Consider the following 23,869-nt stretch of genomic DNA (forward strand, 5'->3'; position numbering starts at 1 on the left):
ACACCCTCATTGCTTCTCATTTGAATTACTTCAATAGCTTCCTCACTGGTCTACCTGGTCCATCCTCTTCCCTGGTCGAACTGACTCTCCCTTCCCCTGCCAAGGTGATTTTTCTAAAGTTCAAATCTATCCACATCTCACCCTTGCTGAAATCTGACCCAGAGATCACTGGTCTGTTTGTATGTACTCAAACACAAAAATCCACTCTCAGGTTTGCACTGACTGCCCCTCATGTCTGAAATGATCTGCCCCTCTCTTCTGCTTTCTTTATATTTGATCCTGGAGATCCTTGGATGCTACTAAAGCTCCTTGAGCCAAAGGTGTGACAAGAATAGACCTGAACTTTAGAAAAAGCACCTTGTCAGGTGAAAGGAGAATCAGCTGGACCAGCGAAGAGACTGGAGGCAGGCAGACCAATTAGAAAATTAATATATCTAGTTTTTTAACATGTTGGTTCTGTGCTCAACCTCCCCCCACCCCCTTATAATATATATTCCTCAAAAACAGGGATTGTGGAGTTATTTTATTTTGTTTTTCTTTGTATCCTCTGTGCTTAGGATAGTACATGGTACATAGTAAATGCTTGCTATCTGCTTGCCTGACTGATTGATCAAACTGCTTATCTTTCTCATTCTGCTCTAACCTGAGTACTCCAGTTCCCCAAAGAATGGATTCCTGCCTTCAGCCCAGGTCCCTTTAGTATCTGGGTGTCCTGCATAGTCCCTAAATCTCAACCAGTGCCTGGCTAGCCTATATTTTATTTATCTCGTTTTTGGTAAAACAGAAAAAAAGAACCCTTACTACAATCATCATATTGTGGTAAAAAGAACATTATATTTGAAAAAAGAGAACCTGGCTTCCAATCCTTACTCTGATTCCATCTGTCCAACCTTCTCCTTTTATAGATGAGGAAGCTGAGACAAAAAAGAGGGAATGGCATGCCAGGTTTTTTATCCAGCTTTTCTGACCCTAAATACAGTATCTGGGGGTTGTGTTTTTCCCCCATCCACACCATGGTGTTTCTATGGCTCCATGCTGCCTCTTTCTCACACTTAAAGAATAAAGATCCAAAGCAATCCCAATAGACTTTCAAATAGAAAGTGCCATCTGCATCCAGAAAAAGAACTACAGAGATTGAATGTAAATCAACACATGCTTTGTTCACATTTTTTTCTATTTTTCTTTCTCTCCCTTTTGTTCTGATTTTCCTCTCCCAACATGATTCATAAAACAATGTGTATTAAAAATAAATTAATTAGTGGCAGCTAGTTGGTGCAAGGAATAGAGCACCAACTTTGAAGTCAGGAGGATCTAAATTCAAATCTGACCTCAGACATTTAACACTTCCTAACTCTATTAAGTGACTGGGCAAATCACTTAATCCCAATTGTCTCAGCATAAACAAATAAAATAAAATAAAATAATAATTAATTTTTTAAAAAGAATAAGGAAATTAAGAGTAGGATGTCCAGACAAGGAAAGTTAGAGGGAGTTAGAAAGAAACTAGGAGTGTGGCCAGAGAGAGGACAAAACAAACCAACACATGCCTCAGTTTTACCCAAGGTCACATAGCTGATAACTTGGTGGATGGATCCAGGATTTGAATCCAGGTTTTCTATCTCCCAGTCCTTGGCCCTCATGATCCCAATACTGGCTCCACTATCCCAGCTGGGATAGCCTAAGCATGTTTCTCTTGCATTACATCCACCAGAAATCTTTAGGAAACAATTTTTCATTTTTATAGGAAATTTTTTTTTTGTGAACTGATACAAAATGTAGGAGGAACTAATTATGCAATATACATATGACTTCAAAAATGTTAATGGAGAGAACAACAAAAACAAAACACAAAATGCTAATGTGATTATAATGACCAAACCTGACTCCAAAGAAGAGATGAAAAAATGTACTTCCCTTCTTTTTCAGAGTTGAGGATCTATGGTGTGGTACATTGGAAATACAGTCAGACCCTAGAAACAGCTGTGCTACCATCCAATGGATGACTGCCTGGATAAAGGAGAAAGAAAGCTATATTCAGAAATGAAAAGCATGGAAAAATAATCAATAAAAATGTAAAATATAGAAAATAACAAATCAATAGTTCTATTCATTGAAAGCATAAGGATCATTATTCTTCAAAACAATGACCATGACACTTTGCTTCTTAATCCCAGTCTATCTTTGACATAGGCTGTATAGTCTTTCAGAGGATTCAGAGATGAAAAGGATTTCCAATATTATTTAAGAGAGGGGACATGAGTTGATAAAGGTCTCACAGATAATGAGTAACAGAGCCAGTATAAATCCAGTATTCACTTTAAATCCATCACTCTTTCCACATAACCAAGAAGATGTGTCTCCATTTATTTTGCAGAAGAGAAACTGGGGATTGAGTAATATAGTAGAGTCAAACTCAAGTCCTCTGATCCAGATCTAACATGATTTCTATAAAAACAGATTCAATTTGACTCAGACATTTAACACTTCCTAACTCTATTAAGTGACTGGGCAAATCACTTAATCCCAATTGTCTCAGCATAAACAAATAAAATAAAATAAAATAATAATTAATTTTTTAAAAAGAATAAGGAAATTAAGAGTAGGATGTCCAGACAAGGAAAGGGAGTCAAAGAACCCGACTAAAAGAAGTATAAAATTTAGCTAACGTTCCCATCCTCATGGAGCTTCTAGTCTCATAGGAAGATTCAATAACAAAACAAATGTTATAATATGAAAATTGTTCATCAGTTATTATTGATGTTGTAAATTGGATTTATCATTTAGAAACAAAATAAATTATAATATAAGTTCTGATGGGTAGGATTGTTATGGTCCCAGAGTATCAGAGAAAATTTCCTGAAAGAAAAAGCATTTTAATAGGGTTTCAAAAATAGATAGTAAAAAGGATGAATAATAAGTGAAATAGGTGAACTTATTGCTCAGTCGTTTCACTTGTTTCTGACTCCATGACCTCATCTGGGTTTTTTTGGGCAAATATTCTGAAGTGGTATGGCAATTTTTTTCTCCAGCTTATTATACAGATGAAGAAACTGAAGCAAAATAGTGTCTAGTTTTAGAGTTTGTCCTGTTTTAAGAGTAGTCTCCAAAGGTTGAAGATCTCTACATGATGGGGACACTGAATTTGGAGTCAGAGGACCTGCATTCAGAATTTTTCCTCTGTCAGTTATAAACTGTGTAATCTTGGACAAAGCTCTTCCCCTCCTGTGCCTCAGATTTCACATCTAAAAATTAACTTAACTTAGATGGCTTCTAAATTATTTTTAAGCTCTAAATCTACCGCCTGCAGTCTGTGGCCTCTGTGTTTTTTTCCTGCCTGGCTATTAATTTTGAGGCCATATTCATGACTAATAAGGTTGTTTGACAGACGAAAGTATCCTCCATTGCCAGGCAAAGAATGGACAGTTCACTGTTCTTGTTCTGGAGAAGTAGGAGGAAGTTGCCATCCCGGTTTGGTGCCTGGAAATCACTGAAGTTTTTCCCCTAGGGGCCGGTTCCACATGTTCTGAGAAGCAGGGATGGTGAAGGCTTTCACTGGGAGAGTTGCTTCTGTCTCCTGCCTGTGGCCTGGTCTCAGACTTTACCCTGGCCATGCTGCACTCCGTCCCTGAAGGAAGCAGCCTGGGCCAACGGGAGGAGGGGACGCTGCTGTGGGGCTATTTCAGTGTCTCCCTACTGACCTCACCCCTTCTTTGTTTGCTTTCCTCACAGGCTGACGCCAAGATGGTGTGTGATGTGGTAAGTCGGATGGAAGACACGGAGCCCTTCTCTCCGGAGCTACTCTCCGCCATGATGAGACTCTGGGCAGACTCTGGAATACAAGAATGTTTCAACCGTTCTCGAGAATATCAGCTTAATGACTCTGCCAAATAGTGAGTGTCCCACAGCCTCAGGGCGGCTGTGGCCACAGAGCAGGGAGATTGGGGGAGTCCCCTCACTGTAACAGTGGGAAAAGCAAAATGGGGTCGGGAAGGGCTCAGCCTTGGAAGGGGCAAGGGGGCCCAGACAGGCAGAGACGGTGGAAGTGAGGAGAAAGGAAATTTAGTCCTGCCACATGTTAATACTACACAGTGCAGAGTACGTCTTAACCCAGAGATGGCATAGAGCTCAGCAACCACTATTTCTATTGAGGACCCCATGTAAGGGAAAAAAAACCCAAATCTCTCTTAAGGTGATATGTTTGTTTTCAAGAACATGTGAAACTTCCCATATCCACCTACTTTTAAATATAATGCTAGGGACCATGAAATTCTAATAAAGAAATCTGGTAAGCAATGAAAGCACATATTTCAATTCTACAATTAGGTAAAGGGGAAAAAAAGAAGCAAAGAAACAGAGAGGAGTCACAGGGACAGAGAGACATACACACTCATCTAAGCTATTTAAGATAGCATTATTAAAGATTAAAAAAAAAAGTTTAAAATCACAGAATCCTTAGGATCATAGATTTAGAGCTAAAAGGAACCAGAAAAATCATCTAACCCAACCACTTCATTTACAGATTGAGTTGCATTTTTGTAGCGTTGGCCATAAATGGGTATCTCCTTTTTACACTTTACAAGCTGGATAAAATCAAACTAAGGATCAGATCTACCCTTTGGACTATAGGTCTCAAATCCCTGGCATTAACTTATTGTAACTAATGGCTTTAAGACAAAGTTCTGCTATCTGAATTCCCAAAAAGTTCATCAATAGGATGCTTTGGGGCCTGTAATATATTTACAGCAACATAAATACATTCAAACTGAAACCCTATCAGCTAAGTATATCCCAACATTAACCCAAGTCACCTGAAAATAACAACCTGCATCCAGGGCTTGATGCAGTACTTAGGGTCTTAGTAAATGCTTTTGATCTATCTTCCCCCCACCTTTACCCATTCATCATTGTCCAAGTATATAATATATCCTGGCAGGAATGGCACTTCATTGCAACGAGTAGTCAAAAAGGGATTTCAACGAGGCAAAGAACACTTGGGTACTAAATCTGTAGACCTAGACCTTTAACAGAGCATGAGCCCAGAATTTGTCACTCCCACGAGACAAGTTCTTCAAGTCACTGCCCAGTGGGCGGAGGTGCCCCAGGTTATTTATATCACCCAGAGCCCACTGCCAATGCCAGAATTGTGGGTACCAGATCCTGGTCTTAAACTCATGACATTCAGACAATGTTTCCACAGAAAAGGGAGATTGCAGATTGCCCCTCTTTAATGGCACCTCTAATAACAATATTGTGCTGGACAGGCTTAATAGTCCCCTCTGGAGGGCTCTGGGGTATCCTAGACAGGGCGAGTGCATTCGTCTGGAGCTATTAGATGGTGTTTTGTATTACACAACCTCCCTCTTCTGCACATCTTAATCTGCAACATGTCAGGAGAGAATTCATGGTTTTCATGCCGTGATACACTCCTATCCTAAAGGTCTTTTCACAACATCTGCTCTAATCAAAGCATCTGATTCCCCGAAATTTATTTCACCCAAGGACAGGCTTTAACTTTGGTTGGTGATGACTAAGGGGTTCTGTCTAGAAGACATTCAACCTCCTTGCCCTCCTCCAAATCCAACATCCCTGTAGGTTGATCTGGAAACATAAGGAGGAAATTCAAACCACAGACTCCCAGACAGAGCTGGGAGGATCCCTAAGACACAAAAATTTAGAGGGTGGAAGCAACCTTAGAACATAAAATGTCAGTGTTCAAAGAGACTCGGGACACCATCTGGTCTCCCCCTCTCATTTGAGATGAAGAGAAAAAAATTACTTGTCTGACATTATATATGGAGTTAGTGAGAGAACCAGGACATGGACCCGGGCTTCTAATTAATCCGAGCCTCGTTCTGAGCCCACTGAGCTCATGTTTTACCCCAGCCCTACCCCGCTAAGCAGTGGCTTCATAATTTCCTCTGGGATCAGCAGTAACCACAGTCATGCTCGGAGAGAATCCCTCTGCTTCTGGGAGTCAGAGTGACTGCCTTGTGGAGACACTATTATGGAAACCACTTAACTAGCTAGAGAAGCCTGGGACCAGTTCTCAGAGCCCCCGACAGTATTCCACAAGGATCTCCACCCCTTCCTCACATTGCTCTTCCTGCCTTCTGGGGCTCATCCTTCCCGGCTGTCTGACATACAAACCCTCCCTCTCTCGGGTGCCTTCTCCTTCCCCTTCTGTGCTGTAAGAGGAATTTGCTCTAGGCTGTGACTCATTCCTCTAGAGCCCTTCCTGAGCCTCCACCATGCAGTGCCATGACATGCAGTATTGATAACATTACGCACGAGCAGGCTCTGCCCATGAGCCAGGAATCCATACCACACAGTCCCAGGATACCCTGGGGGGAGTGGAGGGAACACGGTTCTGGAAACAGCAGCTGCTGGGAAGTGCAAATTATACAGCACTAAAGTTAAAAAAACCTTCCCCCAAATTAGAGTCGACTTACGTCTAGTCACCGGCAAGCGAGGGCTTTCTGCTCCATCTTACATCAGCTGCGGCTTCTCAGCTTGTTGCTAGGGGAGATGCTCACAGACTGAAACAGGAGGATCCAGCGTGAGTCACCTCTGCTCCTTAGCTGCCCAGAGCAAGACCAGGACGAGCCTGGACTTCTGCAGTTAAACAAATTCAAGTTGAGAGCACTACTCAGAATGCGTGTATAAACTTTGATATGTAGTCCTTGTAGGGGCCAAAGACCTGTGATCTCTCTTCAGCCTGGAATCTTTCCCTGACTGTTCCCTGCCGGTGAAAAGCCCATTCTCTGCCCAGAGTGGCCTACCAAGGACAGAGCAGCCTCGCTAGAATTCGCAGCTGGGAACAGCTGTCCTCCATCAGTGAATTAGACTTATCCCGCATACCATACTTCTGTTGTGTGCCCAAGTGCAGTCAGCGTGCCCATTGCTAAAGATTAAGGGTGAAAGAAACTAGCCCAGGTTTGAAAATATTTAAAGTATTCTGTAAATGACTGAAGGGATGAGTGCTGAGGAGGCTCGCATTGTTTTCTAGGACCCTGACTCCAAACACTTCATCAATTCATTCACTCAAGGACAGGTGCCCGCCTATGGGATTCCACCTTGGGTTGGGAACTCCAGTCTGGCACTTCTTTTGGCGTGCTGCAGGGAGAAGGTCAGGAGTGAAGGAGACAGAGAGAAGAAGGGGGACGTCCAAAAGCCCCAGACCAGAGTGTTGCTGGCTTGGGGAGAGCCTGGGGAGGCCTCTTGGTAGTGTTGGCAGCGTTAATGCTGCAAACGGCCACCAGGTGGTGCATGGGAGAGGACTTTCAGCAAACTGAATAAAATAAAGAAAAAGGCCTCCTAGATGCCGGAGCTTAGGAGACCTGGTGGAGCTTCCTTTGACACGTGAGAAAACAGGCTTGTGGAGGAAACAGGCCTGGTGGCCGAGCCAGCACTGCCCACTCCTGGTTTCCATCCTGGTTTCCTTCCACTCCATTGGGCCACTTTCCCTTTGTTCTTTGCTTCAGCCAACATCCCCTGGCATTTTACACAGCAACAGGAAAGAGGAGCCATTCTCCCCAGATTCCCTCAGAGGACCCCGTTTTGAATTGGTTCCTGATACTGTCAGTGTGAGCTAGTCACGTCTCTCTGGACCTCAGTATTTCCATCTGTAAAAAGAGGCAAGTGACTATGGGCCCCTATGGGCCCTTGGTCCTGAGTTCGATCCGCACACGCAGTACCAAAAATGATGAGGTACAAAGACCCAGGTCGAGGTCCGCTAACTAGGCTAACTGTGTGTATCAGTAAATCTACTGATGTTCTTGGCCATCCTGTTTATGCAAAATAGTCTCAAGAGTTGATGTCTCTAGCTTAAACTCCAGACCACTATGGGTGTCAGTAAATTTTTAAACCCTGAAGGCTCTGTCTATTACAAGATGATGTCAGTACGAGATAATTCTACAGGGTCAACTTGCTCTTCACTGGGGCCCACTCAGAAATTGGGTTGCTACCAGGGACGGGGTCTTTGCTGGAATCCACTGTCATTACTTCTAGTGCTAGATCTGTGAGCCTATGATCCCAAAGGCCTACCCCACTCTTCTTTGACCATACTATTTACTACTCAACAGAGAAAGAAGAGGGTGTTTTTGCTAAAAACAAATTCCTTTATATAGTCAACCCTTCTATGACATCATTCATAATTCAGTTCCATTTTGTAAGCATTCATTTGGCATTTGACCTTTCAAGAAGACCGTATTGAATTTATCCTAAGGAGGCAGGAATCTTAGGAATATATGATTGATACACTCATAAGCCTATAAGACTTAGAACTAGGAGGAAGCATAAAGTTCATGGGATATGTGTGATGTTCTGAAGAGGAACAGGTTCCCAAAATACAACCTCTCTCTTCATCTGTAGGATCAGTGAGTCTTAGCCTATCATTATCTCCAAGAGTACCAGCTTCCTCTTCAGCCTGTTACCCCTCAATCAATCAACCAATCAACAAGCATTAATTACATATGTCAGGCACTGTGCTAGGCAGCCCCTAAGATACAGACAAAAAGGAACCAGTTTGTGCTTAGAGGGACCAGCTCTGATTTCCTGGAGCTCCTGTACAGTTTCAACCTTGAGTCAGATATCGACCAACCATTTACTACCCTCCTTTCTGGCTCAGTTACTCCCATTTGCTCAGTGGAGAAAATCTAATTCAGCCACTATCTCAGAAATATAATATCATATTAGGAACAGGACCTGAATATGGGTTGAACAGAAGTGATGATGTCACAATGCCTTTGTATCATGGCCACAGGAACTGAAACCCAGTGACAAAAAGGGACAGCAGTAAGGCAAAGGGGTGAAGTCATGAAAAAAAAAAAAAAAAAAAAAAAAAAAAAAAAAGAGAGGGATGGATTTGGATTGAGTTCAAATCTGAGCCCTTTTACCTACTCCCAGAGTGACCATGGGCAAAGCATCTCTCCAAAGCTTAGTTTCTTCATCTATAAAAATGATGGTCTTAATGTTTCTTCTAGCACTGAATCATTGATTCTATATTGGGGGAACTAACAAATCCAGAATTGAGCCATGCCTTTTGTTTCCAAATCAGTGTTTTTGCCTCTGCACTAGTGACCCTCCTCAGGCTGAGGCCTACCCCTATCCCCAGGCCAATCAATCAAGAGTTAAATGCTTACTGTGTGCTAAACCATCAGGCAGATTATCTTCCCCCTATTCCTCTCCCACCCTTATTCTTGACCTCCTCTAAGGGGGGACTATCTACTGTCTGCTCTAGGACACCCTGCACATCTGGAAGCCAGCTTTATAAAGGAATCTTGCTTTTTCCCTGGCTCAATCATTTCTCCACTCCCTCATGCCCAGATTGCCCCCCTTATTTTCCACATCCTCCCTGGCACTGATCAAGACAAGTCACAATAAAAGTGAGCCAGGAGGGCCATGAATAGCATGCTGCTATAAACAGAACTCTGTACTTAACATCATAAGTTAGAGCTAAAAGGAATATTAAAAGATATCCAGTCCCATCTTTTCATTTTATAAAATAGGAAACAGATTCAGAAAGGTCACTGTTTTTTCCAAGGTTAGTGTTAGTAGGAAGCAGAGCTGGAATTCGAACCTGGTCCTTGACTCCAAGTCAAATACTCTGCACCATGATGCTTCTTCTAGATGACTCAGTTTCATGTTGTTAATGTGTTTGTACTTCCTATCTCATGTAGTAGTTGTTTTGGGTTGTTTTTTAAGTGTTTCATGAACTTTTAAAACACTCCAGAAATGTGAACTCTTAGTACTGTTGGTTGTTATTGTTGGTTTCCAGGCTCTTGCCAAAAGCTATTTTTCAAGGTCTCCAGTTACCTTAGCAACAATATCTCAACCTTGCTTTTAATGCACTTGCCTATAGGCCTGAAGCAGCTCCAACCAGTTTTTATCTTTATCACAGTGTCATAGATTTACAACAGGAAGGATCTTGGAAGCCATCCTGTCCAACCCACTCATTTTACAGATGACAGAACAGATGCCCAGAGCCTTATCATAGTGTCACAGCTCTAGAAGTTCTATCATGGAGGGCCAGACTTTTCTTCCAAAGGAATTGGAGAAGGGTCAGCATCCCAGGTCCCAGCCACATGGACTCATATGTAATCATTAAGTGGATTGCCCTCGAAAAGCACCATGGGATTAGTGTGGAATAGAGTCAAAGAGTCAGAAAAAAAAGAAAAAAAATCACCTAGGGAAAGAAATGAGTCTACAGCATCCTGAATGGGTGGGGAAGTAGGTGAATAAGTATCCCCTAAACCTAACTGAGCTTAGAGACTTAATGCAAAAAAAAATAAAAAATAAAAGCTGGGGAGCTCAGGCTAATGAAACATTGTTAGAGGGCAAGGAGCTATTTGCTTCTCCTAGTAAAGTGGAGGAGTTCAACTTACTCTTATAGAGCTTGTGTCCTGCATAATTCAGTGAAAAGGTCACTGGATTTGGAGAATCTGCATTCATATCCACACTATGTTATTTACTTCCCTGTATGACCTCAAGTAAATCACTTCATCTCTGCCCCTCATATATAAAATGGCATGACTTCTAAGATCTAAATCCTAGGAGATGCTAGTCTATGTGTCTTCTTGCCACCATAAATGACTCTTCCTGTTGCCTTAAGTCTGAACCCTTCCAAAGTCCCAAGGCCCCTAGAAATAAGGTCCTCAATCCTTCAGCTTGTAAGACACAAAGCAAACTTTTGCTTCTTTTTCCTTTCTGTGAGGATCTCAAGAAGATGAGAGCATTCCCACCATCTTGAAAGAGAATTCAGCCAAGTTGGCCTGAAATCACACACCCTATATCCAGTGTTTATAAGGACTTTTCTAGTGAAATAACAAAAGTATAGCTCTTAACCATTGAGAAGTGAAGACAGGATAAAAGGTGTCAAAGGCCATAAAATTGAATATAAGTTCCTTTTTCTAGTTGAATATTAATAGCTAAATCTGTGTGGCACAAAGCTCCTGTGGGGGTACACCATACTTGGATATTCATTCACTGAACAGTCATTAAGCATCTACTATGAATATAGTTGTTGGATCTTAAGGCAGAAAGACAAAGGAACCTCAAGAAATTAATTAAAAATCCAAAAAACTAAGATACACATTATCATATTTAGAGCCTTAGAAGATAGTCCATAAGTGTTATGGGAGACCCCAACGAAAGAATAATTCTGGCAGGAACAGCCATGACATCACTGGTCAATCAATTCGTCAACACTTATTTATATAGCATCTAATCACTGGGAATTAAAAATCAAACAGACAATAACAATCTATTGGCAATGCTGAGGGTCTCCTAAACTTGGAATAGCCTAATAGGAGACATCAGTTCCTGGAGGAGGGAGGAGGATCAGGGACGGTTAAAGGAAGAAAAAATCAAGCCAAGGATCAAAATTAGAAAGGTCATTTCCATCATTGGGAGGGAGGCTTAATTTGTACAGGTCAGAGGCTCCGATAAGAATCTGTCCGTTCAGCTGAGCTGGTCCTGCCCAGGGATGGTTCCCAGACATACAAGGCAATGAAACATCAGCAGAAAAGTTTTCTAAGAGTGTCCTCGTCAGATTATATGAGCAGCTTGTTCTTTTTATGTTTTGTCTTTTCCCAGCTACCTAGACAGCTTAGATCGAATTGGAGCCGGGGACTACCAGCCCACAGAGCAAGACATCCTCCGAACCAGGGTCAAAACCACCGGCATTGTAGAAACCCACTTCACATTCAAAAACCTCCACTTCAGGTGAGGTCACTGGACAACACGCTCGGCCCATGGTATTTGGAAAGTGTCTCAGAAGGAGATGGGCCGTCCAGATAAACAAGGACTAACTAACTTCATGACCAGAGGTGGTCAGGGTAATACCAGTCAAGCTAGTATTAATGTTCCAACTTCCTCCTCCTCCTTCTCCACCCCCTTCTACTCTGCTGCTGCCTTAAGGGAACAGAGGCTCAAAAAACCTAGGCTGCCTTTCAAGTCACTTAGTCAGATGCACAAAACATTGTTTGGTTTTTTTCAGATAGAAACTGGTACTGAGTGGGAGGGGTGTGTGAAGGGTTAACAGGTTTAGAAAAAGAACAAACATGGAGTCTGTCCTCAAGGATCCTAGTTATGGAAGTAGGAATTACACACATGGAACAATCAGAGACTAAGGAGTCTTGTATGTTGAGATGCGAGGTATAATATAAAATGAATACTGATTGAAGGAAGGGGACGGGAAAAGGTATTTCTCCTGGACAAGGGAAGATTCAGCAGAGTTATGATATCCAAGGTCAGGTATTTGGAGCTCCAGAAGTGGTATAAGCCCTGCTGTGGGAAATTAACTTCCAAAGGGAAGAGGTCCCTGTGAGCGGAGATGGTCACTTCGATGGGCTGCGCAGAATGGGGTGGAGGGGAGAGAGAAGAAAAATGCACACTGTCTGCCCTCATACAAGCCCAGATGCTTTTAGAGGCCCCAGCGGGCCTGGTGCGACCAGTCTGGAGAAAGGACCGGACATGTCCCACTGCTTTCTGGGTCCTCAGGGGTTCTGAGCGTTGGGCCAGCTGACCAAAGGGGGAAGGGGTTCCTCTGGAAGATCCTTGCAGAGGATGTGAGGAGTGGCATGTTGGGTTTCTCAGCATTGAAGGAAGAAACAAAAGAGGCGCTCTCCCATTTTCCATTGTTCTCCCAACCTGGATTCTTAAGATCCTGCTGGTTCTAGTTTTTCACTGACTTCAGATATGGATACCCTTGTATCCTGGGGAGACAGGGCAGGGCTCGCAGAGTCCTCATGCAGCATCTGGCTTCCTGGGGGAGGGGGGCGTCCCAGGAGAAGTGGCTGTTGTGGGAGGGACAGGGTAATCCACGGGAAGCTGTGGTAGCTGGCCCAGCTCACCAGGACTCCTAATGACGCGTGTTGTAGACCTGAGGGTTGGATGACTTGGCCCTCGAGCTCAGTAATCTGCTTCATGTTCAGAAGGCCTAAAGCCATGAACCAAGGGGATCTTGGCCATACTCCGCATATGGCACCCAACCCCTAAGGGCCCTGATTGCCCTGAAATTACTGTTAAGGCAGGCCCTGTTACCTAGGCCACATGTGCCCTGCCCACTCTGTGAACTATGTTGGTGGAGAATGTGATCAAGAGTCCATAGCTGTCTCTGAGGCTTAAAGTCACTTCTCGGTGGCCATCGAGGCTGGGCCCACCTGACCAGGAGTCGGATGAATCCTGATCATTTCTAGATTCTTCAGTGGGATCATGGGACCAAGGTCAGGTGCTGTCTGAGCTGCTCTCCTTCCAAGGCCAGTCCCAATGTTACTATTACTTAGGGAGCCAGAAAAAGCCGTGGGCTGACATCAGGCTGACTGGTTTGTGTCTCTCAGTTTAAGGAGACTGCAGATCCCAGGCCTGGCTTTCTCTGCAGTTGGGACACGGCTGCTCCCGCCTGCCAGCCCCCCAGGTTAGCCCCTCTGCCGCAGTCAGCACGGCTGCTCTGGGACTCTTGGGGCTTCTGTAGACTACTGCCATCATCGTTAGAGTGGTCACCCCAACCTTTCCCTTGGTTTTGATTGCGATGAATGGTTAAGCCACTTTGGCTGAAAAATGTGGGTTTTCTCCTCATGGGGATCTGCTGCTCCTGCTGGCCTCCCACACTGAAAGGAATAGGATCAAGGAGTCAGGAAGCTGAGGTCCTAGAGCAATTCTGGTCTGACTTACTGAGTCACTTCCCTCCTGGGTCTTTGCTTCTTCTTCTGCAAAATGAGGATATCATTGATTCGGAACAGAAGGGAGTACAAGGGATAATGTTGCAAAAAAAAAAAAAAAATTACCTATGCATATGTACTGTCAAAAAAAATGTTATAAAAAATTAATAAAAAAATGAGGATATGATTGACCCTGACTGTCATTTTAAAGTTAAAATGGAGAGAAGAGAGCTTCCCAAACAAAGTAAATGCCACTGTATAAACATCAAGACTTGTCACTCTTAGCTTGAAAGGAGGGAGCTTCCCAAGGCAGGGGGTTCTGAGTGCTCCAAAGTCTGTGTCCTTCTGTATTCCCAAGCTTTGGGGAATAGTCCTGGGGGGGGAGCACACTTCAGACATCAAACGAGAGGCGCTCGCTTCTGAAAAGGCGTTCTGAGGACAGGAGTCTCTTTTGGCGCACCTGCCAGGTGTGTCCGACCTTCAGGAGCGTGCCGGGAGCGAGGAGCTCCTGGGAGGTGCAGAGCCTGGCACTGGGCCTCCTGGGGCACTGGTTGTGAAAAGATAGTTCTCGGTCTCCTGTTCCCTTCTCCCTGCACATACAACATTAGGGGGAAGCGGAGGGGGATGCAGAGGGAACGCTCCAGCCGCCCCGCCCTGGAATCATCCCCTCCTCTTCCCTGTCTCTGCCTCTCAGGCTGTTTGATGTCGGGGGCCAGAGATCTGAACGCAAGAAGTGGATTCATTGCTTTGAGGACGTCACAGCGATCATCTTCTGTGTCGCGCTGAGCGGTTACGACCAGGTGCTCCATGAAGACGAAACCACGGTAAGTCCACCCACCAGGAAAACACTGGCCCTGGGCCTCCTCTCAGCCTTCCGTGGGAGGCTGGATCCTGGCTAGGGGCAAGTTCTCTGAAGTCTATTCCAGAAGAGAACCTGGGAGAGAGGGGAGAGGGAAAAGCCTCTCAGCTAGTATTGACCTAAGCTAGGGATGCCTTTGGCTAACGAAAGCTGTGGACTTCTGGTTCCTTTTTGACAAAGGCTCCTGGTTGTGAATCATCACTTAATAAATAGTGCAGGAAAAGGGGGGAAATGACAACACTCAGGAAGGCCTGAGGTGTCCATAAAAACTCCCGTAGATTTCTTAAGTCAGGCCTCAGAAACACGCACTTTGTCACTAACCATGTAGCTGATCAGAAAAAATTAATCAAAACCTAAAGAAATCAGTCTGTAGGCAAATAAGGAAAATAAAATGGAAACTATGGCTACAGTAGTCCCCTCTAAAACTGTAGAGAAAATTAATTGGTCACTGGTCCTAGTTAGAAAGGCTAAGATCTTCAGAGAGTACTTGATTCTCTCTGGGAGAGAATCTCTGGGGTTTCAGTCCCGGACGCACAGTAACTGTGGCACACTGCCAATGAACATGATACTTATTGAAGCTTGACCTTAACTGGCTTAACTCACCTTTTTTCTAGTCAGAAGAAAATTACCTGGGCTCTCTGGTACCAAACTTAATCTAGAGCTAAAGTTCTTAACCTGGAGTCCATGTACTTAAAAAAAATTTTTTCTAATATAACTGATTTCCTTTGTAATCCTATGTATTTTATTTTATGCAATTTAAAAAATGATCTGAGAGGAGGTTCATAGACTTCACCAAACTGCCAAAGAGTCCATGATGTAAAAAAGATTAAGAAAGAAGTCCTATGTCTAGAGAACAAATGTAGTTTCAAATATGGCAAAGCTGACTGCCACCAAAATACTGTAAGTTAGTCTTCCAAACCCTACGAACCATCCCTAGGCCATATCCCCCCAGCGTACACAGCCTCCCTCGGAGGCCGGCCTACTTCCATCCACATCACACTGGGGAGAGCCAGTGTGGAGGCCTGGATTAGCCTTTGAGCTAGGAAGGTGTGAGTTCAAGTTCTACCTCTAAAACCTATCAGTGGTGTGACTCTGGGCGAGCAGTGTAACTTCTCAGTACCCCAGGCAGCGGGCCAAGAGGAGAAGCCACAGATTAGGGACCTTGGCAAATGGGATTTCCCTTGTAGGAAATTCCTTGCATGAGTGAAAATTTCCGGTCCAGTCAAAAATCAACATCCTCCTCTCTCAAAATGGCAACTGTACTTGGAGCAGCCAAGGCAGGGTCGGGCAATCTGAGAACACTGTCAGGAGTCAAATGGGGGCTGGGGAGACATGGTTTGTACTTTTATGGGAGGGAGGTGGTTGTTCTGTTCATCTGTCTTTAAAATGTGGAGTGAAGAGGTCGTTTCTGTTATTGAGTGAGTCTCTGCGTGCTCCCACCAGCACTGATGATGGTCTGATGATGGGGAGGGGAGAGGGGAGAGTAGCATGGTATAAGAGACAGAACCCTGGACCAGGAATCAAGAGATCTGAAGTACAGTGTTGGTCCTTTCACTGACTCTCTGGGCAACCTTGAACAAGGAACAATCTCTCTGGGCTTCGTTTTCTTCATTTGTTACATCAGGATGATTTTTGCCTTGTCTAACTCCCTGTTGTAAGTATCAAAAATGTTGGTGGTCATGGACACTTTTAAAACATAAAAGTACTTTGAAGATGTAAAATAGGATTAATATATGTGTGTGTGTGTGTGTGTGTGTGTGTGTGTGTGTGTGAGAGAGAGAGAGAGAGAGAGAGAGAGAGAGAGAGAGAGAGAGAGAGAGAGAGAGAGAGAGGATTTGAAAAGGAGACACTACTTGGGTTTGGGTTGATGGGTGCTCCATTAGGCCCAATATGCATATCCAGGGCAAACATCATCCCTCAGCTCTAACCTGTCTCTGAAGCTGGGCTTTCAGCACCATCCTGCCCAAGAAAAGGGGCTTTCTTTGGGTCATGCTATGACCCCCGCAGAGCTGGGCACATAGTGGGGGCTCAGAGGTGGGAAGAATCCCGGCTGTTGAAATTCACTTGTCCTGTGGCTTCTCCTTGTCAGACCCCTGAGCCCACAGTCATGTTCTCTTTGTCCCAGCCCACATGGATTCCTTCTCAGGAAGGCATTGCCCTGGACTTCCTGAAAGTCAGTCTGTGTTTGCATTACCTTTGGTTGCCTTGGACAGTGGAATAGATGGACCAGTCCTTTCATTCAATGGATGCTCACTCCTCATCAGCATTAACAAAGGGTCACCTCTTAAGGGTCCGTCTATGGTGAGAAGCTAAGACTGTGAGGGACACTAGGAAGACCGATGGACCAAAAGTCCGTTGATCTGTCTAGCCTTGGCTATCTCCCTATGTAAGCATGACCAGTCACTTAATCTCATGCTCCCACATGGTGTTTGGGTCCTCCCAACCCTTACTGGAATTTGAAGCTGCTTCTGGGCTCTGCCGTTAGCATCTTACATCCGAGTGGTCCCCTCATGCTTTATACTTGTAGAGGAAGCCAAAGCTGCCTTACCTGTAAGGTCTCCCCACCCTGCTTTTGATGTTCGATTCCAGAACCATCTATGTAAAAGTAGAGACAGGCCCGGAGACCATGGATAGTGTACAGTGGATTGTGGACTGTGTGTACTGTGAGAAGGATGGACAAGGATTGTTTCTATTCAAATGGCATTGTGTTTTTGGAAGCTCAGTGGGCTAGGCTGGGCTGGTGAGCGACTAGGAGTTGGAATGACATAGGCTCGCAGGCCCAACTGGGCAAAAGAGGGGGTGGTCTGGGACCAGGTGTAAAGCGCAAGAGGATAAAGACTGGATTTCACTGTTAAATATTTTAATTCATTCTATTGTAATATATCCGCCTACAAAAAAAAGTCCTCCTGATTGACCAAAGTGAGTTTATAGACATATTAATAATGGAAAGGGGTTCTTGGTCGGGAAGTTGCCTGTAACACAGACATATTTCTAAAACTAACTGTGAGATTTGGGCTGGAAAAAAGTCCAAATGAACCTTTAGAAATGACTCCATAGTGATGACAAGACATCTGCGCAGCACCATGCCGTCTGAATAGCGCCACAGGTGACCAGGTGCCTCTGGAATAATCCTGAGGGATCCCATGTTGTAAGAGTTTCTATCCAGGATAGTCCTGAATGAGGCGTGGAATCCAAAGTTTCACTCCAATTCTTAGCATGTCTTGGTAATTGTAGGGCTTGACAATTTTATCTCATCTCTGCCTCTTATAAGCTGACGACAACATATTTCTCTCCTCATTTCTGTCTTTTCCTTCCTGTCCTCCCCCTCTCCCTTGCCTTTCTAATATTCTTTCTGCCTCTTCACTCCTAACTAGAGCCCAGGGAGAGACTGAAGGAGGAGTTGCAGGGTTGATTGATTGGTTGATGAAGGGGAACAATCCTAGTTCCTTTCTTATCCTCCCTCCTTTAGACTATCAGGGGAACAAAAAGGAAAGTCTCCCACATTCCTCCCTTCCCAACAGCCTCTCCTCACCTTGTAGAATGTCACTTAAAAAAAATTTTTTTGAGCACTCATAGTATCAAAAACAAAATGCTCATCTCCAGAAAAGGGACTAAATAACTTCTTCAATGCTTTAACATTCTTCCTTCAATGGACAAATGGAGCCAAGAGCCAGCGGCACCAGAAATGTCCAGATTTTTCAAGATTGGCCGGTATGTTTGGTGCCATCTCATTAGAGACCAAAAGCATTGACTTTGGGCTGGCCAATCCAAGGAGGCTGGAGCCAGGCTGGCCCTACACATGCTTCCCTCCTTGCCAGGTTGTGACTTATCTCTCAAAGGGTGCTGGAGTCCCCTCATTTCCAGAAGTCCTTGAATCCTCTGCAAGGTTTTCACTCAGGACTTTGTCATACCTGTGCTTTAGGGGACAGCTAGGCTCAGTAAGCACTAACCTCTCAGGCTCCCTGGAGATCTGCTCCCTGAGTTTAAAAATGAGAGGTAGAAGAGCAGGTAAAGGGAATGAAGAAAGGGAGAGTGAAAAAAGTAAGCCTCAGAGAACCTCCACTATATAGCGCCCATGCATATAGTGTGCCGGATTTGGAGTCAGGAAGACCTGAGTCCAAATCCTACCTCCACTGTGTGATCCTGAGCAAATTAGTTAACCTCTGTCTGCTGATAAGAAACATTGTGATAATGATAGCATCTATCTTGCAGAGTTGTTGGGAGGGTCAAGTGAGAGAATGCATGTAAAGTACTTTGTATATATAAATTCTATATAAATATTAGCTCTTATTAATAATTAGCAGTTATCTCTACTCAGAATGGAAGCATTAGGTAGATGTTATGGTTGCCATGGGGATGGAAAAGATGAGAAAGATATAAATATAGACATATTCACCTTTTATCTACATATACCTACCACACACATACACAAATACAGATATATGAAATAAGCCTGCGATGTATGAAGCTTGCAAATGTGATAGAGGAAAAAGCATACATGTACATTATTACTCCACTAGCTGCAGAAAATCACGTACATACAGTCTGTGGGCTCCAGCCTCAGGCCTCCAGCACACACTTGATCTTTGGTGATTTCCTGGGAAGAAAGGGTTGTGAATCCCTCTTTGCTACAAAAAGGAAGAAGAATAAAAGCCTGAGCTGCAATTCACCCATTGGAAGTACCCAAGGGCCTCCCACCCCTGCCTGAGGAACTGCTTCTGGCTAAAATGTGGGCCAGGGACTTGTAAAATGAGATACTTTCTCTATGTTCATGTCATACCCACTATCAAAACACAAACTTCCACTGGTGGGGGCCCTGGCCCCTAGCTGGTACCACCCAGGGACAGAATCCACACTCCAGTGGGGCAAAGCTCCCCACCCTGCCTGCCATCACCCTGGGACTGAGGGGTGCCTCTCGTCCTTTCCTGGGGAGCACAGCTCTGGCACGAGCCCCTCGATCCAAATGTCTCCAGGCCTCTGCACACCACAGCCTTTCCTCCACTACCTGCTCTTATCTTCCCCAACAAAGACCAAAAGCTGAGCATATTTTGAAAGAGCCACCAAATCTGTCAGGTATGAAGCCCTTCCCTTAAATCAAGCCAACCCCACTAAGAGTTGAAAGCAGCAGCGGGTTGGGATGATGCGGGGTGACTTTGCTGTGAATTCCCTTCTTTCCCCAGGAATCAATCACTTTGCTTTCATTTGTCCTTTTCATCATCCTCTTTCAGTCTCCGTCTCCATCCTATAGCCCCAAAGCTACTCTGGCTTCTGTGTATTTAAACCTCAGGACTCACTGGCCAGCAAGTTAACATTCTCCCCCAAACCACCAGCTGATGTGAGCAGGTTAGCCTAATGATTCCAGTCCACCCCACTGATTTCCACCTGTTTTTTTCTATTATTGTTTCTGCCTTTTGTTCCCCTGATCTTGTATTTTTTTCTAGTTTGTTTTGGTTATGTTGTTTTGGGTTCCCTCCCCCAGCCCTTTCTTGGATCATGATCCAGAGAAACTCACCCCCTCAAAAGCCACTGATAAATTCCCCTTCAGTCCTTGCCCAGTCAGACTAAAAATGAGTCACCCAGTGGGCAGAAGTCACAGCAAGATCATTACCGAGACGTCAGTACCCCCTTGGTGTCTGCTTCCAACTCTGGATTAATTCGAGGATCTCACCGGTCCTCGGTTAATGATATCCAACTGAATGCGTGCAACCTCCAAACCCTGCTGGCAAAATTGAATGAGAACGTGATAAAAGAAATCTGCATGAGCCATATTTCCACGTAGACATGTTCAGTGGGCGACAGTAGTCCTCCTCCCCTTTACATGCATGATGCATGACCACATATATTTAAATATATATGAGCTGGAATCCTTTAGATTCCCCAGCCTCCCCTCCCCATCACGCCCTGAAAGAGCCCTGCCCCAGCTCTGCTCTCCTTGCCTGTGTGTGAATGGAGTAGGGACCGCATTCATGTACGTCCATGTGGACCGTTCTGTACAGTCCTGTCCAGGCCGCACAGTGCATAGCCTCAATCTATTTTCCCTCGGCTTTTCTCGTTGTCAGTGGTGATTCAGCTGGCTGGGATCCCTCTGCATGTCGGGTCCCTCGGGGGCCGGCGCCCTTCCCCTCACGCCCCTCTCTGCTCTGTTACAGAACCGCATGCACGAGTCCCTCAAGCTCTTTGACAGCATCTGCAACAACAAGTGGTTCACAGACACCTCCATCATCCTCTTCCTGAACAAGAAGGACATCTTTGAGGAGAAAATTAAGACATCACCACTAACCATCTGCTTTCCTGAATACACAGGTGAGTCAAGGGCCGGGGCATCTAATTGAACTGACTTCTTCAGGAAGCAACATAAAGTTTACCACGTTAGAATCAGCTCTTAATTATTTGGTTCATGTAATAGAACACCAGAAACCCCCAAACAGCAGATAATCCAAAAATCTTGCCTGGAAAATGTGTTATACCTAGCCTTTGAATGCAGGTGTCTTCCATGATGCTATTTGGCCCAAATGAATATAAAATGGGCATCGGTGGTCAGCACAGAGAAAACTAGACACTATTAGTAATCTCCCGCATGTAATAGCAGTAGATGGAGAAGTGACCACAGAGCCAAGAAGCATGGGAATTCAAGTCCTTACTATGAGGTCTTGGGCAAGTGACTTAACATTTTAATGCTGTAGGCATTTTTTTTTTCCTAAGGCAAAAGTTAAGTGACTTGCCCAGGGTCATGAAGCTAGGAAGCATTAAGTATCTGAGGTCATATTTGAACTCAGGTCCTCCTGACTTCAGGGCTGGTGCTCTATCCACTGTGCCCACCTAGCTGCCCCTATGTAGATACTTTTTTAATCCTGTAAATTGACCTTCATTGGTGTGGGAAATAATCTGTAGGAACTAGGTAGCACAGTATATAGAACTGGCTTGGAGTCAAGACTCAAATATAGATTTCAAATACATATATATATATACACATATGAAATGATTATATGTGTAATGAGGATAAGCTAGAAGCATTCCCAATAAGATCAGGGGTGAGACAAAGATGCCCATTAACACCACTACTATGCAATATTGAACTAGAAGTGTTAGCTTTAGCAAAAAGGAAAAAAAATGGAAGGAATTAAAGTATCTATCACTATTTTTTTTTAACTCTTTGCACTCTTTTGCCACTCTATCACTCTTTGCAGGTGGTATGATGGTATATTTAGACAATCCTAGAGAATCAACTAAAAACTACTAGAAACAATAAACAACCTTAGCAAAGTTGCAGGATACAAAATAAACCTACATAAATCATTAACATTTCTGTATATTAACCAACAAAGTCCAGCAGCAAGAGATTGAAAGAGAAATTCCACTTAAAATAACTAGAGGTAATATAAAATATTTGGGAGTCTATCTCAAAGCCAGGAACTATATGAACACAACTACAAAACACTTTTCACACAAATAAAGTCAGATCTAAACAATCAGAAGAATATCAAGGGTTTGTGGATAGGCTGAGCCAATATAATACAAATTAATTTAAAACAAAATTAATCTACTTTATTCTGTGCCATATCAAACTGCCAAGAAATTACCTTATAAAACTGGAAAAAATAACAGCAATCTGGAAGTATGAAAGGTCAAGAATTTCAAGAAAAATAACAAAAAAAAAAATGCAAAGGAAGGTGGCTTAGCTGTACCAGACCCTTTTGAAAAATGAGGATAAAGATATCACCTATTTCCTAGAATGTCTGTGCAGATCGGATGACATAATATTTTTGTAAATCACTTAGCCTAGTGACTGGCATATATTGGGCACTCTATGAATGTTTGCTGTTATTATTATCATAGGATAATAATAAGGGACCTTGAAGCCTCCTTATTTTACTGAAAAGGAAACTGGTCCAGTGTGATAAAGTAATTTGTTCATAGTAAAATGGGTAATAAGTGGCAAAAGCAAAATTTAAACCCAGGTCTTTTGACTCCAAAGTGGTGCTTTTCCTACTCTACCAATTCTCTTGACAGTGAAAAAAAAAAAAAAAAATCACAGGTTCAGTCCCTGTCCATATCCCTTCAAAGAATGGTAAAGTGGAAAAAGTCTCTGAGTTTGGAAACGGAGAACGAACATGGGCTTGAGTCCCAGCTAAGCCACCTATCACCCAAGGGATCTGGGGCAAATGGCTTCCCCGTGGGGGCTTCAGGCCCTTCTCTGTACAATGAGAAGTTTGGACTGGGTGGGAGCGGCAAGACCCCTTCAGACGGTCAGCTCCTCCAGTTTGCACGGGGGTTCTTAGTCACTGGGAGTGAGCCTTCTCTGGAAAGTATGAGGGATCCCAGGCCTCCGAGCTCTGAGTGTGAGGGGCCTCTGAGACAGAGCGGTGGGGCGGTGCTGTGAGAAGGGGCGGCTTAGGGTTCCCCGAGGCAGATGTGCCCAGTGTCTCCACCCTGGGGGCCCCTGCCCAGCAGAAACTTAGTGGTCAGAGAAAAAGAAGCGGGCTCCCATGCGGTGATGTCCTACCGAAAGTGGCGTCATGTGGCCTTGAGACAAGGCCGGAGATCACAAAGCTCTCCTGCTGCTCCAGTCTCTCTGTGCCCACGTAGAGGGGCAACAGAAGGAAGGGGATGCTCAGAGCTAAGGGGGCTTCCTCAAGGTGAGTGTAAGCAGTATTTGGGAGGATACAGAATGATAATTAATAGAAAAAACACTGAATTTGGATTCAGAAATGTCTGATTTAAATCCTGCCTCTGCTCTACTCACTGTATGACTGGGCAATGGTGTAATTCTCTGAGCTTTGGGGTTTCCGTCCTGTAGGATGACACAGGGAAAACTCGGAATTTCCTTTCAGGTCTGAGCCTATGTGGTTCTGTGTCCTCTGGCTATAGCTCAGTGGGGGCTCCTGCAGGCTTCCATTTGTCTTTCCTGGGCCCTGTCCCACCTTCAGGAGGCCTGGAGGTCTCTCTAGAGCAGGAAAAAGCAAACAACTACACTTACTGAGCAGCAGCAGAGCCCTGAGCACCGGATCTCCGGATCTGGGGGGCTGGGGGAAAAGGGAAAGAGCACAGTCCGTGAAACCGCCACAGGGCCTGACCAAATGCGCAGGTCTCCCGGCGTGCCCTAGTATCTCGGTGCGGCAGGAGAGCCGGCTCAAGTAAAGTGGCCCGCTGAAACTGGGCCCCACTGAGACGCTGTTGGGCTGCCTGGGCCGCGGTGGCCAGGCACTTTCTGGAGCCAACTGCCAGTTTTTAGCATTTTTTAACCCGCAGTAGCTGCTATATTCCGACACGGATTATCCTAACTCTCTCCTCAGCCTCAGTCTTCCTAATGGGAAAGGAAAAAAAAGCAGGAAACCAGTAAGGGACCATCAGT

The 23,869-nt window shown here is 44.4% G+C and overlaps 1 protein-coding gene across 2 annotated transcripts in view; it reads left to right on the forward strand.

Annotated features, from left to right (window-relative positions):
- Positions 1 to 23,869, forward strand: part of GNAO1 (G protein subunit alpha o1) — a 242,860-nt gene that overhangs the window by 194,671 nt on the left and 24,320 nt on the right. The window contains exons 4-7 of one of the 2 annotated variants that reach the window (XM_074293462.1): positions 3,730 to 3,890; positions 11,593 to 11,721; positions 14,353 to 14,482; positions 20,667 to 20,820. In XM_074293462.1, coding sequence (XP_074149563.1) covers positions 3,730 to 3,890; positions 11,593 to 11,721; positions 14,353 to 14,482; positions 20,667 to 20,820 — 574 coding nt within the window. The remainder of the gene's footprint in view (positions 1 to 3,729; positions 3,891 to 11,592; positions 11,722 to 14,352; positions 14,483 to 20,666; positions 20,821 to 23,869) is intronic. The other variant, XM_074293463.1, reaches the window with a different exon arrangement.

This window comes from Sminthopsis crassicaudata, chromosome 2 (genome assembly GCF_048593235.1).
Source record: "Sminthopsis crassicaudata isolate SCR6 chromosome 2, ASM4859323v1, whole genome shotgun sequence".
Taxonomy (NCBI): Eukaryota; Metazoa; Chordata; class Mammalia; order Dasyuromorphia; family Dasyuridae; genus Sminthopsis; species Sminthopsis crassicaudata.